This window comes from Adiantum capillus-veneris, chromosome 19, assembly GCF_014529385.1.
Source record: "Adiantum capillus-veneris isolate H3 chromosome 19, ASM1452938v2, whole genome shotgun sequence".
Taxonomy (NCBI): Eukaryota; Viridiplantae; Streptophyta; class Polypodiopsida; order Polypodiales; family Pteridaceae; genus Adiantum; species Adiantum capillus-veneris.
This window is the reverse complement of record NC_140949.1, coordinates 110,601,284-110,619,026: the sequence shown is the minus strand read 5'-3', so window position 1 is coordinate 110,619,026 and position 17,743 is coordinate 110,601,284. Positions and strand designations below refer to the sequence as shown.

Below are 17,743 nucleotides of genomic sequence, written 5' to 3'. Positions count from 1 at the left end.
ACCTTACAAGGCTGAAGTGTTTACTTTGATGCCCCTCGAGGTCAACTAATGGCAATGCTATTTGCAAAAGAAAATAAGAAAAAAGATCACAAGGGAACACTGCATCTTGGTTTGAATGAATACATCCATACAGCAGTAGAGTAATGCAGTGCTTATTACATTATCAATAGGCATTCACTCGTGAAATGCTTAGACAGTTCAAGCACATACAAGCTCTCTGATCAAAGATTCCAGAAGCTCTTTTGCACGACTAATGAAACAAGCCTCCGGCCAGATAACACATGTAACAAACTGCCCAATGAACACTATACTCGATTCCAACATTGGCTACATACAAGTAATTAGGTAACTAGCTTCAAGCCTCCGTCCAGATGACCCACGAAAGGTACTGCCCAAAGAACCCTATACTCAATTCCAACATTGGCTACATACAAGTAATTAATTAACTAGCTTCAAGCAAGATGATTTGCAATATGCTAAAGCTTCTTCATACTTACCGTCCTGGGATGCATCTTTGATAATCCTACAAATAATTCTACATTGCAAGGGCCCGTATCAACAAATAGACTTTCTAGCAGAGGAAATGGAGGAGGTAATTTGGCCCTTGCTATTTGGCAACATTATTGACAGCGATGCGAGTAACAAATGCTATAAACATAATTGTGCTATAATAAAGAGTCTAAAAATACACTATGTGGCACCGACCGCCCAATGGATTGCTGCATGCAGTCCCCTATGCTTGTGACAGTTAAGACCGTGATCATTCTCTTGGCCTAGCCACCCAAAGAGAGCTTAAAGCTCTAAGCCGTGAACAATAATCACCCATCGCCAGCAGGCCTCTTGCTGCTTGACGCGTTGTGAGAATGCGAACCATCTGCTGGAGGGTCTGCTGTCGAAGGAGATCAGCCTGCAGAAAAAAAAAAAAGTCAAGTGTCTTATGATGGTAGGCACTGTTTGCTAATGCAAGAAAATTACACACAGTAGATTTTGTACTTGGCGCACAAAGTTCTCGAGTGTCCCAAGTTTACCCATGGCCATGGCCATTTGACCCATGTAGTTTGCAACGTTCGAAGATCCGAGGGAACCTCCCGCCAAGGTATCAGCCAGATTCTGCTGCAAAGCTTCCATCCCCTGTGATAATGCATCTTCGGCCTGCTGCGACGACTGCTGTAGATTACATACTGCTAACAACTGTTGCTCAGTGAGTGGCTCCAGCTGAGGACTGAGGATCTGCTACATATTTGATCTAATTGTTAAAACAAATGTGCTACTTTTTTCTAAGACCAACTAATCTATTCAATATGCCTGCTTTTTGTATGAAAACCACTTGTGCAAAAAGATTGATTTCCTTGTACTAGACTGAATCAAAGAAGTACCCAAAGTTACAAACCCATGACAGTCATTCACAAGACCATTTAACCATCGCTCCACCGTACATAGTATTCGATAAATACAAAAACATTCCCCCTAATGTCATCAGTGCAAATTAGAGGGTGAAGAACTAGGTCTCGGTATATGCTAGAGCTTCCTATAAAACCAAACCAACAATGGTATACACCAAGGACAAATCCTCAACATTGACATTGACAGACCCTTCATAATATTTCTCATGCATAGCAAAACAAAAGCTATGGACATACTTCTCGCATTGACAGTGCGTAAAAGTAGGTGGAGATTAGTATGAAGACAGAGCCAAACAGAATTTATTACATAACTAGATGTATAAACAAGAGAACATTATGGACCATAGTGAAGCCTGCAATGATAAGGCAGTAATAAGAAAAAAAACAGTAGACATGCAAAAATTGGAAGACTATCAAGCATGAAACTGTGCATGCCATAAACAAGAGAATGAACGGTCCTTATTCATTGCTCGATTAACAGCGACCTAAAAGTAAAAGAGGCAAAAACCTTTAGCAACTCAGACGGACGAAAACCACCCATCCACATAAAGCATCGTTCTGCTGGTGACTTCCACATGCCTGACACTATATGAAAAACATCTGCCTTTACAGCGATCCCTTTGAGCCTAAAAAGCTCATCATAGTGTGCAACGCTATTTTCCACCATTATTCGTAAATCATTGTCTGTGACATGTGCAGCTAGAGCTGATCGTAGCTCTGACAAATTTCGATTTGATTCCTCGACCCAGCGGGCATAATCCATGTCAAAGGCAGCAACACCTGCGATCAGAAACAATTACAAATAAGAAACGACCATACAGCTCCAGAGTACCATGATACTTCATAGAAACAGTTCATAAGTTGAAGTAACCAGCTTTTTGAAGACTAAAAGCTGGCAAGTGAGGCAATGAGCTCAAAGCCAGGGGTAGACCTCCACGCAGCTCAGTAGTCTTTCTAGGTCCAAAAGTACTGTTCCCCAGTCTTCTATCTAGCACAATTCACACGAAGCACTCTACAGGAGCACTCCTCCAAAATCTAATGATTCACCCAGGTTGTGGCAGAAACAAACTACACAAGAAAATCAAGAATCGGCACAAGGGAGGGACTGCTCAAAGATACAATTCTTGATAAATGCTTCAGTATATGAAAGACAAAAGCGTCTTTCTTTTAATTGGCCTTCTAGTCACAAAGATGTGGAGAAGCTGATTCACGAGTACATCACATGCCAAAAGGTCAAGTATGATCACAAAAACACTTTGGGATCCTCTCACTCGTCCTCCTCTCACTTATCATGACCACGCTCTACGTTGGTATAATCATCTCCATCAGCATCCTCATGGATTCCACGGAATTGGAAATAATAGCAGTCATCGGTGCTTGTGGTGCCTGATTTATGGTGCTCATGCGAACACGACAACCATGCCACTACAAATAAGAACCAAGCAAGAAAAACCTCAATAACAAGCGGTGGTAACAGCCGTTACTCCAAGGCACTATCTGCCTGCTCAAAGGCGTACCATGACCGCAACCTTGCCTACATAGTTTTTTCCGGATGCATCTGATTTAGGAGCCATACCCCCGGATGCGTCCAAGTCCGATTGAAGCACGATTAGGTTCTTCGGACGTTACGTGAGGCTCCGTCTTTTGCGTTGAGGCTCCATTTTTTGGCCTCCTCATTGTGTTCTTTGCTTAGATTCTAAAATCCATATGGGATTTCATGGCATTTTATGGTTTTGTGTTTCTCTGTATTACGTGTCATATGTAGACTGTTTTTAAGTGAGCCATACGGAATCTGAGGGGGATCTAATCCGTACTTCCGTACCCGTCCAAGTCTGACATATGGTTGACATGGAAAAACTATGCGAGCGTATATGGTATTTGTTGTCTCCTAGGCTCAAGGTGCACTTGTCTAATCGAATTGGAAGGTCCTACATATCCAAGCATGAGATGAGTGCTCCTGGGGAATAAGCCAAAAGCACACTCTCACGGTGGGTTCAGACTAGGCGGCGGAAGAAAAAAGCAAAGGGGCGTTCTTTATCCATGGCAAAATTTAATTGGTTGGAGTTGAGGCACTCTTCCGCCGGGCCCTCCATTTTTCTTCCCCCCCCCCTCCCCCCCTCGGAAGAGTTGATGGACTCTCTCAGCCCCCTTCACTTTTTCACTTTTCCTCCTCCACACTGTTCACACTAGGCGGCAGCACATTTAGGAAGGCTTGTTTCTTCCGCCAGTTCAGTCTGAACCCAGCCTCAAAACACGAAAAGAAAATTTGGGTTATGATTAAGCAATACAAAAAGCTGTGAAATCAATGCCAACCGCAGCAGATGATAATTGTGACCCAAGAATCAATTATTAGCTCCATTGCTAAGCTACTTGGTTCTTTGGTTGTTTCTTGGTCACCACCCTCTATAGGGAAACTACGCCTCTTGTGTGTCGACTTGAGTGAAGTATGAACTCTTTTTTCATTCTATTGTGGTTATTTTCAGTTGTATCATTTTTTTTCCATTGGCATGGGGTGCCAGCCGGTCACAAATACAAAGTCATGCTACAACCCAAGGCCTTGAACGATCAAATGGACATCATGAAAAATACATGCAATAGAAGACCTCATGACCTCTACAAAACCAAACGTCGGAACCTCCAATACAAGAGCTGCATTTAGTTTCGCACTCTATGGTATCTAATCCCTAACCACACTAATACTATTACTTGGATAGATAATTGACTCCTACCAGGGCATAGGCTCATTGATCAATGTCTTAGTAGAACCTCGCCTGAGTTAGTCTTTCTTCTCCTTGAATGTGACGATAGAAACATCTACCGTCCTTCATGTACTTCATCTTTGTGAGCTTACCTCATTATAGACCTGCTTTAGTCTTATCACTTTCCTTATTCTTTTTCTTATTCTTACTGTGGGTGACTGCTCATGAAAATAAGAGTCTTGCTTATCATTAAACGTTGTGGGCGGGGCTGTTTTACAACTAGGAACGTGTGCACACACCTCTTCTGTGTGTAGGATTGGAAGAGAACCTTTTCTGCAAAGAGAGCTCTTCCACGGAGTTGCTTTTCGAGAATTGAGTTGCTTTCTGAGCTTTCGAGTCTTTACACGTTATTTTAATCTTTTGAGTGTTTGTTAGCATGTACGCTTCCTTTACATGAGGAAGTAGGAGTAGAGGAGGGTATGAGCCTCTACAAGAGAAAAGCGCTCTATGGGAACAGAGCCAGATCAGCCCAAGGGTTTCGCACCCTAGGTTTTGGGAGTAGTTCCACAAATCTGAGAGTTATAGACTCTCGAGTTGGGATCAGGGAGGAGACATTCCCGAGAAGGGACGGCATGTCCAAGATAGTAGAGTTCATGCTAAGATCACTGCGGCAGAGGACTCTCGGAATAGAATTATAGGGATGCTATGCCTTGAGTCGTGAAAGGTGAATTCCAGAGGTGAGAACCTTTGTTCTCGAGGATTCTGTGTAGGAACAGAGGTTCGTAGGACTAGGGTTTTACCCTGAGATAAGGAAGCAAAGGCTTCTGAGCTCCATGGAGTCTGAGATCAAGAATGGACTTGGTAATACGTTCGGTTTAAGTGCTTGTATGATGACTTCTCCCTAGTAACAAAGATACTCTTTTCGTTGAGAGGGGGGGGGGGGGGGGGGGGGGGGGACGGCCCCTCTTCTGGTCCCCAGTATTGTATCGATCTTCTTTCTCTCTATATTGATTGGCTTCAATATTAAATGATAAGGTCACTTTATCAAAGTAAATTTGATGTTGTTATGTGCTCCCATTTGTGACATATGTACATCTATTTGTTCTCAAGTGCACTAGAATTGAAATGATGACGATCTAGGATTTACACTCCACAAATCCTTTACTTCTTTTCCTTGCGTTAGTGATTCCTTTTAGTTTGAATGATGGCTCCTTTTACTTTTCCCTGAAGAGAGGCAATGAGAGAGTGCGGTAAAGAGAGAGAAGAGGGGGTTCCAACCAACCCTCTCAAGGGCCCCCCATACCGTTGCCGATGTGATATTTGCTTTTGATTGCGTAAATGGAACGTACACACATGTAATACCTCAAGTGCAGACTCTGTTGACTCAAATGATGATTGTTGCCACGGTAACTCCTCAAGATGAGCCACTTCCGGGGCTTATTTGATGCACCTTTGGATCCTTCTCGATGTGGGATTGGCGATGGCCACCAAGGGGCTGATTTGCACTCTTGATGTGAGAGGAATGAAGGGCTGAAAACGCGGATCTCGATGATGCCAGCAATGAAGCACTCAATGCCGGCGAAGGAATGGCCGAGGGGAGGCTCGATGGGCTGCCTTAGTACCAGGCCACAATGGGAAACACGCAAACACAGTTCCGAGCCGAGTTCAAGCGATGGAATGGGCTGAAAATGCTGAATTGATATGCTTCTGGATGCTAGCGTTAGGGCTGATTAGCTGAAAATGCTGGCTGCTCTACCCTCTCCACAAATGCTAGGCTGATTTGCATCAAAACGTTGGCTCTCCTTTCTCTAGCGCTAGTGCATCTGATTGCAAACGCTAGCTTCTGGCCTCCTTTATAGGGCTGACTTTGGAGTTATAAACTTCTTCGGGCTTAGGTAGGGTAAGCTGTCCACCAGACCCAACAACTAAATCATTTAAATGATTTATTAAAAGCTTGGCCAAGGGTCAGTTTTGGGTGAAACTATCGCAATATTGCCCGCCAGGGAATCCAAACGCGTAGGGAATGGCTCGTTGGATTCCTCTAACCTAAAACTACATGCACGTCGCCAGATGCCCACCATAGCGTAACAACATCTCTCAAAACGTGTGTACAAACCATTTATGCAAGAGGGTTCCAAAACTGGAAAACCTAATCTAATAGACTTGTCCGGGCATGCAGGTTCTGTGAACACTTACAAAATTGCCGATTCTAATCCTCCTAGGATTCTGGACACTCCTATCTAGGAAGAAGGGGAAAACTGGCTCTAGAGGTCGATGAAGCATGTCCACGTGGCACACAGAGCCATGTGCACGTGACATCCCCTCTTGCTTAAGGTGAGGTACGTGGCCTCCTTGTATGAGGCTAGCACATATGGGTAGTCGATGAAAAATTCCTTATCCACCCAAGCCGCTTCATGTGTTTCTCCATCCTTGAATTTGAGGAAATGTTGCTTTGCTTTCTTCTTATTGCCAAACTGCATTCGAAAACGCTTCAGCTTGATGACTTTGACTGAAAAAATGGTCTTTGGTGGTTCTTCTTTTGGATTCCTCCAGGAAGTCCGCCCTTGTGGTGGCAACTCGTCGAGTCCACTTTGGAAACTCGTTGTGCCTTCTCTAGACGCTCCAAAGGAGTGGCCATGTGAGGTCTTGGCTTCCAGAATTTGACCATCCTTGTAATGAGTGCCCTGACATTCACAAAAACTGAAATGAGTTTGGTTTCTTGCGAAAAAGAGAGCTGGTTATCCAAAAGATCGTACCTTGGGAGGGCAAAGCCTCCTAAATGAGAATTCACTTAGTTTTGGCTTCTCTTTATCCAGTCCAGAAATTTTTTTACCTATGCGTTCCGCGTAATGCAATTGGTCCGAGACAATGTCCATAGGTCGATGGGGATGGTGTGTAGGGGAATGATGATCCTAAGAAAGCACGGAATTGACCTTGACAAAACCTTCACTATGTCTGTCAGGAATACCCAAGTTCCTTGATGTGGGGTTGACATAGGTGACTGCCTCTTGGGCTCCTCGTGCTAGCTCTCTATTTCTTGAACGTGCGAGATGAGAAGGAGAGAGGGAATACTGCTCTCGCCTCGAATGAGGATGGGTTGCGAACACATTGTCTTTGATAAAAAATCTGAGCTTCTCCCAATCGATAATGGGCTTGAACCTGCGAAACCACTTAAGGCCCAAAATGATATCACATCCTGCAAGTTTAGAGACTAAAAAATCGCAAGTGAATTGAGTTTGTTAAATGACCAATTTGACATCATAAACTTCTTGAGAGATCGAAGAGTCCATGCCTTCAAAAAACCCCTGCACAAGGAGGGTGGGGATGGGAGAAATCTCAAGACGTGCACATTTCACAACAGATTCACTTATGACATCACGAGAACTTTCGGAATCAAACAACACACTGACCCTTTGACCATTGACATGTCCATAACATTTTAAGAGTTCATCCTCTTCGAAAGCCTCCTCCTGCTTAGCTTCTTGCTCTGCCACACTCATAGCATTCACTTGAGGGGTAGAGTCAGAAGTTGATGAAGTAGGGTTTTCCTTTTTAGATTCTTTCTTAGGACATTCCTTTTTCATGTGACCTATAACTGAGCAATGGAAACACCCATGTTCCTTTGCATACAATGCCTGTTCTTCCTCACTTAATTGACCACCTAAAACTCCTTGAGCAATGTTTTCATCAAGTGTGAGTTGAGGTTTATTAGATTTTCCTTTACCCTTATCCTTAGATTTATTGCTCTTTGCTTGAGATTGAGATGGAGAATTAGATTGAGAAGAAGACCTGGAAGAGTTCTTTTTATGGTTACCATTCCCATTAGAATTCTTGTCCTGACGAGTCTTGAGAGAAAGAGTTACCATTACCCGTGGCCATTTTGAGCTTACTCTTGTTATGGAGTTGACAAGCGTATAGCTTCTTGCAATGTCTTCGCATCACTGGCTTTTACATCAAACTTGATCGAGCGGTCCAATCCAAAGAGAAAAACCTCCAACCTTTCCTCATCTGATTCCCGTAATTGTCCACCTAGCTAAGACACACAGTTAGCACACGACGTAACACGTTTACCCTCTTGAGACGAAGCCTCTTTCAATCGCTTCAGTTACTGTGGGGGTAAGAAGCGAGTCTTTAGATCCTCCTCGAGGAGAGACTCAGAATGGGCAACCTTGTGGGCTTCCTCCTCCTCCTCCATCCACTCATCCTTCCAATTGATCGCATCACCCGTGAGATGCATAGAAGCCAAGAGAACTTCGTTATTTATCAAACTTTTTAACAACCGCAAAATAGGATGTAAATTGATGCAACCAAGAATAAATGACAATAGTCTATCTTACCGTCACACTTACTTAACGTGATCTTCTCACAAATTGGTTCATTGGTCGTCCGTGTAGCATCGTTTGCTTCCGCGATGGTCTTGGCAAGCTTTTCATAATCGGGCTCTAAAGAAGAGGTATCGGATCGCACCGTCAAAGTGGTGATGTAAACACGCATGCCCTTTCTTGCCTATGCGCCTCGGCTTCAGCCTCATGCTCCCGTCTACAAGCCTCTGCATCTACCTTGCGCTCCCATCTACGAGCCTCCGCTTCGGCTGCCAATCGACGTCCTCTGGCTCCGTTGCTTTCGCACGCTCTAATCAACAGGCCTCCTCCGCTTCCATACGCTCATGTCGGCGAGCTTCGTCTTGCCACATCATCATCTCCATCATTACATGCGCATCATAGAATCCATGGGATTTGGTGGCAAAGAAGGAGGGGTAGAAGGAGAACTAATGGGAGGATCCGTAGGAGAAACTTGCTCGCTGTCTCATATTGCTACGAGTCTTGGCCATGCAAGAATTTTTGCTCTTGGTTAAGGAAGGTCGCAGACTAATCTTCGGGAGACTATCTACCCCCTCGTTGGCGCACCCAGCATGCAATACCCGATATACAATTGGTTGCTTTTGATTTTTCCAACGCTCAAGGCACACGGTCTTCCACACAATGGTAGGCCTGCCATTCCAAGAGGGAGGAGTATACATTGAAGGGCTGCCAACACAACCAAAGACACGAGAAAAAAAGAACTTTTTGGAGATTGGCGGATTAGTGCAAAAACTTCAAAGCTCATGGTCCTCCATACAATGGTAGGCTTGTCGTTCCAAGATCGGGAGGAGTATACACCGAAGGGCTCCCAACACAACCAAAAATGTGAAAGAAAAGAAGCTTTTTGGAGATTAGCGGGTTACCGCAAAATCTTCAAAGCTCTGATACCAATGTCAGGTGCAGCGGAATTGAAATGGTGACGATCTAGGATTTACACTTCCACAAATCCTTTACTTCTTTTCCTTGCGTTAGTGATTCCTTTTAGCTTGAATGATGGTTCCTTTTATTTTTCCCTGAAGAGAGGGAATGAGAGAGTGCGATAGAAATGTGTAGAGGGAGAGAGAAAGAGAGAGAAGAGGAAATTGACACCCGATGGGGTTCCAAGCAACCCTCTCAAGGGCCCCCCACACCGTTGCTGATGTGGTATTTGCTTTTGATTGCGTAAAAGGAATGTACACACATGTAATACCTCAAGTACTCTACATGCAATACCTCAAGTACAGACTCTACTGACTCGAATGATGACTATCGCCATGGTAACTCCTCAAGATGAGGGACCTCAAGGGATGATTTGATGCACCTCTGGATCCTTCTCGATGTGGGATTACGGATGGCCACCAAGGGGCTGATTTGCACTCCCGATGTGAGAGGAATGAAGGGCTGAAAACGCAGATCTCGACGATGCCAATGATGGACAGCAATGAAGCACTCGATGCCGGCGAGGGAATTGCCGATGGAGGCTCAATGGGCTGCCTTAGTACCGGACCTAAGTACCAAACCACAAAATTGCCAGTACTAGGATTCTAGACACTCCTATCTAGGAAAAAAGGGAAAAACTGGTTATGGAAGTCGATGAAGCATTTCCACGTGGCACACAGAGCCATGTGCACGTGACATTTGTATTCATTACCTAACGATTTTTTCATACCGGTAGTGATTCCTAGTACCCATACCCTACAACGTTTTTTGACACTTTTTTATATCGTACTTAACGTACCTATCCACCTTGCCATACCAGCAAACTCCGTTGAGTCCGTGGTACTGCTGTGCTCATCAAGCTTGCCTTTTCCTTTGTCCTTTTGAGAACCTATGCCTTTGCCTTTGGATTTACAATCCCGAGACAAATGACCACACTTTCCACAGTTGGAACGACCGCTGTGGGACTTCTTTTTAGTTTTCAATGAAGCATATGCCTATTTATCACTTCTCAAAACTCGAACCTTGCCTTGGGAGACTAAGACAGCTTCTTCCTCAATGAGAAAAGAGTTGAGATCCTCAAAATCTAGCTTTCCCTACATGATTTGCAAGTGTACTGCCCTTGCCACCATCTTGTACTCCTCAAGCAACTTCACAAGTACCAAGGCAGCTAACTAAGTACCACTTCCATAGCCGAGCGTTGATCATGGATGACCTTTGCCTTCATAAAAAATGACTCCATGAAAGTTTGGGCTTCAAACTTGATAAGAGTCACCACAAAATGCATTTTACTTTTCTTGAAACACGAAGCATAACGCATCAAACGCTTCATGTTTCACTAAAACGCCATACTTGAAATGTTGGGAATGAAATGTAGGAAAAATTTTGGGGGTTTTTTGTCACGAGACGGGCACCACGTGCCAACGAAAAAGAACAAATTGAACTGAAAGAGAGAGAGCACACGCTACACAGAGCGGAATTCCACCCAAGAGAGTATTGGCCCCAAACCTTGGTGCGGTATTTCTTTATATTACTTGAACTTAGTACAATGCCCGTACTCACGCTCTGCACCTTCTCACCGAAGCGTGCCAAAGAATGAGCCCTCTGCACATATTTAAAGGCCCTTGGCCTCAAAAGCAGTTACATGAAAAGGAGTAAACTCAAAAGCATCTGGTCCAAAAGTAGGTGCTCAAAAGTTGCCAACGTAAATCACGAAAATCCCTACAGGCTGCCACGTCAGCAAGCCAGCGCAAAAAGCGGAAATCCGTACAGGTTGCAGTGTCATCAGTCGACGCAAAATCTAGAGATTCGTACTGGATGCCACGTCATCATTTTTTAAATAAAAAAAACGCTATTCTTTTTTTGTCTGCGTGTGTGGGTCCAGCTTTATTTTAATGCCTTTATGTCCTCTGGGCCCCATTGAACAGGGTCCCAAAAGTTGGTGGAACTTTTACTTCTTCTGTTGCTTCTTTCTAGGGTTTAGGCCCCTCGGCCGGGATCTGAAGGTTGGCTCCATTCTTCAGTGGCTTGACACGTAAACAATTTGTGACGTTTTTCTCTCTCTTTTTTTCACGAGAAAGAGGTCCTTCCATTAGTTATGAAAAAAAGAAAGGACGCCCATAGGGCTACAAAGCTCTCCTGTGTGTAGGAGTCAAAAAACCAGGTGTAGTGAAAGGAGACTCTCCCATGCTACGTGTGTACAATAGCAAGGATGATGGGCTATATCATACAATAGGCGCGGGGAAGAGCCACATCGGTGGCGGTAGTAGGAGTGAGGAGCACCCGCCTCGAGTGACTAGAAGGGACCTCTGCTCCAGGTGGCGTGGAAAGCCTGCCATCGTAGAATCGCTTGATCTGAGGAGCCTTGTATGCGATCGTGCTTGTCACAGATGCTTGAGAGTCGGTCTTCTTGAGTTTCCTACAAGAAAACTGCTGATGGGTACTTGCTGGAGTTGCTTGATACTTTGAGGCTAAGGATTGGATATTGTGGGTACTTAAAGTGCTTGGTACTGCAGGGTACTTTGGTCCTTTGTGTTGCAGGTAATGCGGCACTGAAGGTACTTGGGTTCTGAAGATACGGAGGTACTAATGATCTCTACGCTGGGCTAGGCAGGAGCCAAGCCAAAACACAAGGGGTGCTAGATGTTGGGTATTGTGAGGCTAAGGCTATCATGCAAAAACGATAGGGAACGATGCTTGAAATCTGTGACTGCGACGAGGCTATGAACTAATTTGCTATCACCGGAGGCGATGATAGGCTGAAAATTAAAAACCCTGATGGTGCTACACGCTAAAATCTGATCACATTGGTGTTACTCGAAACACTGGGCTGAAGGCTGAAAACGCTGATGAAATGGGGTTGAAAACGCTGGTACTTTTTGTTGAAAACAGCAGGTGCTTGGGGGCACTGGTGAAAACGCTAGGTACTTGAGAGGCTCTTGGTATTGCAGGCTGGTTGCCTTCTGCTCCTCTGCCTTCTTCGAGCACCCAAGGGACTACTCTTATAGGTGCATTATGTCACAAACGGACGACATGGCATGCTATAAGTTGTTCCAACTTATGGGCACCTGTCGATAGGGCCCTGGGAACAACTAGGAAGATTAAAAAAGAAATGGCGGACTAGCTGGCTATACAGAAGTCCGCAGATTGCGCTAGCTGTGCTGGCGTGGTAGACCATACGAAAATTCGTAATTTTCGTTGGTTATGCTGACGTGGCACCTATATGGAAATCCGCATATTGCATTGGCAGTTTTAGCGCTAGTGCTTTTGAAGCCAAGAGCTTTTGAGTTGAAGGCTTTTCATGTACTATTTTTCCCCAAGGCCAAGGGCCTTTAAATAAACTCCCTGGGCGCTCTCTGGCTCACTTGTGCTGACGAGCCAATGAGTAGAGGAGACCCACAAGCAACTGTAATTTGCTCAACCATTAATACAAAAAGAAATACCAAAAGGGGCGCCAGTCTTTGGGGCCAATCCCTTTGCGCACGGAATTACACCGGGCGGTGTCGACTCAATTGATTGTGAATTAAGTGTGAAGTGTTTTAAAGTGATTCTCTCTCGTGTGTCATGCCAGATTCTCGACTTGGGGTGTCCAAGTTTGTTATAGTGGTATCAGAGCTCAATCGATTTCTCTTCTACCGAGAAATTCGATCCCTTTTCTCGCGGCACACATGATTCTGACAAGAATCAGACCACTCCTACTGCCACTTCAGGAACGAGAGGCAGCATGGGAAATTCGAATGGAGCAGCAGATCAAGAATAAGGGCCACCTCGACCTACGGAGTATCAACAGATGGAGACACAACGTCGGCAGTAGGTTGATGATTGCGAAAAGAGATGCTCCAGTTTGCAAAGGATACACAATATGCAAATTTTTGACCCAACACCCGATTGACAAAGTGCATACGCACTGGCAAAATGCCATCGACACACGAATAAGATCGGCCCTCAAGAAACCTCCTTACGCCAAGGATATTTACTGAAAAAGAACTTGATGACGTTGTCGAAAGACGATTCAACCAACTTTGGGGAGGTGAAGACACCATCAAAGAAACGCAACAAGGGGATTGACTACCCCGGTTGTTTGGGCCGTCAATCTTCTTTTGCAGATACAAGAAAACAGAAGAAGAATGTACACTTCGAAGGACTCTCCAGATCGTCCTCATCTTCTTCTGACGGTTCAGATAGCTCTTCCTCTTCCGATTCGAGTGATGAGGACAGAAAGGGCAAGAAACGAAGAAAGAACCAAAGATTTGGAAAGAACAAGAAGAAGGCAAAGAAGAGTAAATCATACCGCAGATCTCGACATACTTACGATAAATAAGATAAGGATTCATGCTCCTCTAAAAGTTCGGACTCTGATGACCACATGTTCTACTCAGAGAAGAAACACTTTTATAGAGCCAACCAATACGACTTTTTCGAGTACAAGGGCAAAAAGACCAAGGAATTTAAGGAGGGTGGACTCTCAGAAGTTTGGATCCTTCTCAAGATTTCAAGATGCTCCCAAGGCTTTAGCCTTTAAAGTTTATCCAACAATTTGACATAGCATTCTTTGGAGGGCGCTACTCAGAGCACTCCAAAATCAAGAATGCAGCATCATTCTTGAAAGAAAATGCACGAGCGTGGTGGTCCACTCTTCTTTTAAGGAAAGAAGCCCCAACTAAGTGGTTAAAGTTCAAACGGCTCTTTATTTCCTCTCGGCTGATTCAGGAGTACGAATTAGATGTGATGACCGCTTGGAACCATCTTCGAATGACCAAGTCTGACACTTTGGATGCTTATTGTGAGAGATTTTGGGATGCTTTTCTACCCGCCTCTTCTTTTACGAAGGTCACTTTTAAGCAGCAAATCAAGTGGTTTTGTTGTGGATTTCTCAAAGAGATCCGAGATTACTACCTTGAGCAGAAGTCCGAGTCCATACAACAATTGATGAGACATGCTAAGCAGGGATTTGCTATGCATTGGGGTAACCTGACTTACCCAACTGATCAAGTTTCGACACCAAATGACCGGACAGAATTCAACAAATGATGATAGAAGAAAAAAGTTTCAGAAAACGAAGGATGCACAACCCCGATTCACCGAGGAACACATAACAGACTATCTCAAGGAGGGCAAGTGTTTTGGCTGCGGAGAACAAGGACACGTCTCTGCAAGGTGCCCTGAAAAGGCACAACGAGGACAATCAGAAGACAAGCTAGAGAGTTCCAGAGCAGCTAAAGAACATGGCAAAAAAGGAAAAATGAAAGCAGGACTGGTACCAGATTGTATGGGGACCGACCCAGATCAGATGGACAAAAGCACAGAACTTTGCCGCCCATGGGGCAAAGTACGAGATCAAGAAGCCCTCATCTTCTTTGAAGGAGGAGCCAAGGCCAACTTCATTTCACTTGAATTGGCGGCTCGACTTGGAATTACGCCTGACAAAATGGGGCCACAAGCGGAGGCAAATCTAGCGGCACCCAGACGAGATGTTGCCATTACACCAATCATTGGCAAACTTCGTTTACATTGTCAGGGGTATTTACGGCACGAGGACTTTTACATCATGCCTTTGGAAGGGTGTGACATCCTGCTAGGAATTCCTTGGTACACAAGAACAACGCCGTGGTTGATTATCGGGCTAAGAAGGCGACTTTGACGAATGAGAAGGGAAGGAAAATTGTGCTTGATGTAAAATTGAAGGGCGAGTCCATCCCTATTGTATCGGCTTCGGCCATTTCCAAATTAATAAAATCAAGTCTTTTCGTTTACTCCATCTACTTGAAAGAATTGAATGGTGAACAACGAACCAATATGTCTAAATTGAATAAGGAGCGACAAGAATTTTTGCACACACAAGCTGATTGCTTCTCTGAAGGCCTACCGAGCGAGTTATCTCCACCTCGTCCTTAAGACCATACGATTGATTTGATTCTTGAAAGTACACCACCCAATCGGCCGGCGGCCACCTTATCGAGTTAGCCGAGCCCAGAATAAAGAATTAATGAGCCAAGCAAAAGAACTTCTAGAAAAGGGTCTCATTCAACCTACCACATCACTACTGTTCTCCGGTTTTGCTAGTACTAAAGAAAAACGGATCTTGGAGAATGTGCATTGATTATAGAGCTCCCAATAAAATCACCATCAAGAACCGATTCCCTATCCCAAGGATCAAGGATATTCTTGACAAACTTCAGGGATCCTCTTGCTTCAACAGAATGGAAAAATGGATATCATCACATCCGAATCGCTCCGGGGGATGTCTAGAAGACAGCTTTTCAGACAATGTTTAGTTTATATAAATACTTGGTGATGCCTTTTGGACTCACAAATGCTCCATCAACCTTTAATTGGATGAGGGATAGGATTTTCCGAGTATCCAATTTTTGTGGGCACTTTCTTGACGATGTTATAGTTTTCTCCAAGAATAAAGTAGAGCACAGACATCATCTGCTATAGGTCTTTTAGGCGTTGCGGAAGCATAGCTTGGTTATCAATGCCAAAAAGAGTGAGTTTTTCTTACCAGAGATACATTTCTTGGGACACATCGTCTCAGCAAAAGGAGCACAAATGGACCCAGTCAAAATTGAATTTGTCCGCGATTGGCCTGACTTAAAGAATGTTCACAAGGTTCGAAGCTTTTTGGGCTTGTGCTCTTATTATAGGCAAGTCATTCGAAAGTTTGCAAAGATAGCTTCACCTGTGCATTTAATGACTCAAAAGGGAGTTCCTTTCACATGGGGATCGATAGAGGTGAATGCTTTTCAGACGCTCCAAGAGAAATTGACTACTGGACCAGTGCTGGCTTTGCCAGTGAAACCGGCCCGTAGGGCGGTAGACTTTGGCTTTCACCCGAAACTTTACTTTAGGCCTTAGGACACACAGAAACTTTGCAAATAAAAACCTGTAACGGGAATTTAACACTTCAAACACACACGCCTTGGAAGCTAGAGCGCTACCAAATAGACGCCGACACTCTGTTGGCCCCAAAGACTGGCGCCCCTTTCGGTATTTCTTTATTGTATTCAAAGAGGGAATAAAACGTGCGATTTCCTACGAGCTGTCCCGCATAATCAGGGCTAAAAATGACTTTTTCCGGCCTGATTTCGTTAGCATAACTGTACTAGGACGCTTCACAGACAATATCCCCACACAATAGGTTAATTTTTTGGCGCATACGGACACTTTGCAAAACCTGGCGAGAAACTGCAACACGCTGAATTCTCTGATTTCTGCCCTGAAAATGGGCCAGATCACCCCCACAACGGTCCCCTCGTGTCCCCAGACCTCCTGTGGGTATTAGGGACCATTGTCCTCGACCAAAGAAGATAGAGAATTATCCTCTACCGCAGTGCCCTGGTCTCTTCCATTTCCAAGCTTGCTCCCTCTTTCCCAACAGAACTCCGTACCTCCTGTACCACTTTAGCACACTCCATAGCAATTTTCACAAGCATAGCCATCAACATGGCACTGCATAGCATATTTACCTCCATATCATCTGTTATAGGCTTGAAATCATCCGCTTGGAACTCATCAAAAGATTGGTTTGCACTCCATCCTACTCCTCTAGCACACCTTTCACTTATTTACCACATCCAAAGATCAAAATCCTCATACCCTGAGTAGGAAGAGTTGATTTTTCATGTCGTATCAACATCCATAGCACTACTATACTTCCACCTCTTCTTCTGTCTCAAGATCTGGAATCTCCTCTATCTTTACTGCTTCAACTTCATCCACAAACCACACTCTTTGATCCTTATTGCACTTAAAAGGAGACTAAACATCCATACCTTGATTGGGCAACACTTGTCTTGTTGGATCTGGAGTCACCAACACTTCTCTCTACAATTGGAGCTACTTTCATTGGCATTATTGGCATGGGAACCACACCATCTCTTTGTAGCCACAAAATCCTTAAATCTTCTTGCACCACTACATTTGTTGGCACCACCCTTGGCTTCACTTCAACCACTTCACCTAGCCTAGGCACCGCCGCCGAAACCCTAAACCTGCAAAAATACCATAGTTACCCGGAACGCGGAACAGGAACGGCGACGGGATCCCCGCGGAACGGGGGAACGGCGACGGGTCCGGAACGGGAACGGCGCGGAACGGGAGGTATAAAAAACACCCAAATAGTGCATTTTTTAGCTCCTTGTGTTTAAATACGAGGAGTATTAGAGTGCTTTGACTCTAATACTCACAAAAAACTTGTTTTGAAGACCATCCAACCTTGCTATGACTAGATGATGAGTGAGAGAGAGAGAGAGAGAGAGAGAGAGAGAGAGAGAGAGAGAGACTTGAGAGAGTGAGAGGGAGAGGGAGAGATTTGAGAGAGTGGGAGGGAGAGGAAGAGAGCTTGAAGGCTTGAAGCCTTGAG

At 44.5% G+C, this 17,743-nt stretch overlaps 1 protein-coding gene across 1 annotated transcript in view; it reads right to left on the bottom strand.

Annotated features, from left to right (window-relative positions):
* Window positions 1-388: 388 nt before the first annotated feature.
* LOC147434656 (transcription factor TGA2.3-like) overlaps window positions 389-17,743 on the bottom strand; it is a 75,590-nt gene continuing 58,235 nt past the window's right edge. Inside the window, exons 9-11 of the mRNA XM_086491108.1 lie at window positions 1,912-2,183; window positions 994-1,230; window positions 389-907 (exon numbers count right to left, since the gene is read on the bottom strand). Coding sequence (XP_086347234.1) covers window positions 761-907; window positions 994-1,230; window positions 1,912-2,183 — 656 coding nt within the window. The 3' untranslated portion in view covers window positions 389-760. The remainder of the gene's footprint in view (window positions 908-993; window positions 1,231-1,911; window positions 2,184-17,743) is intronic.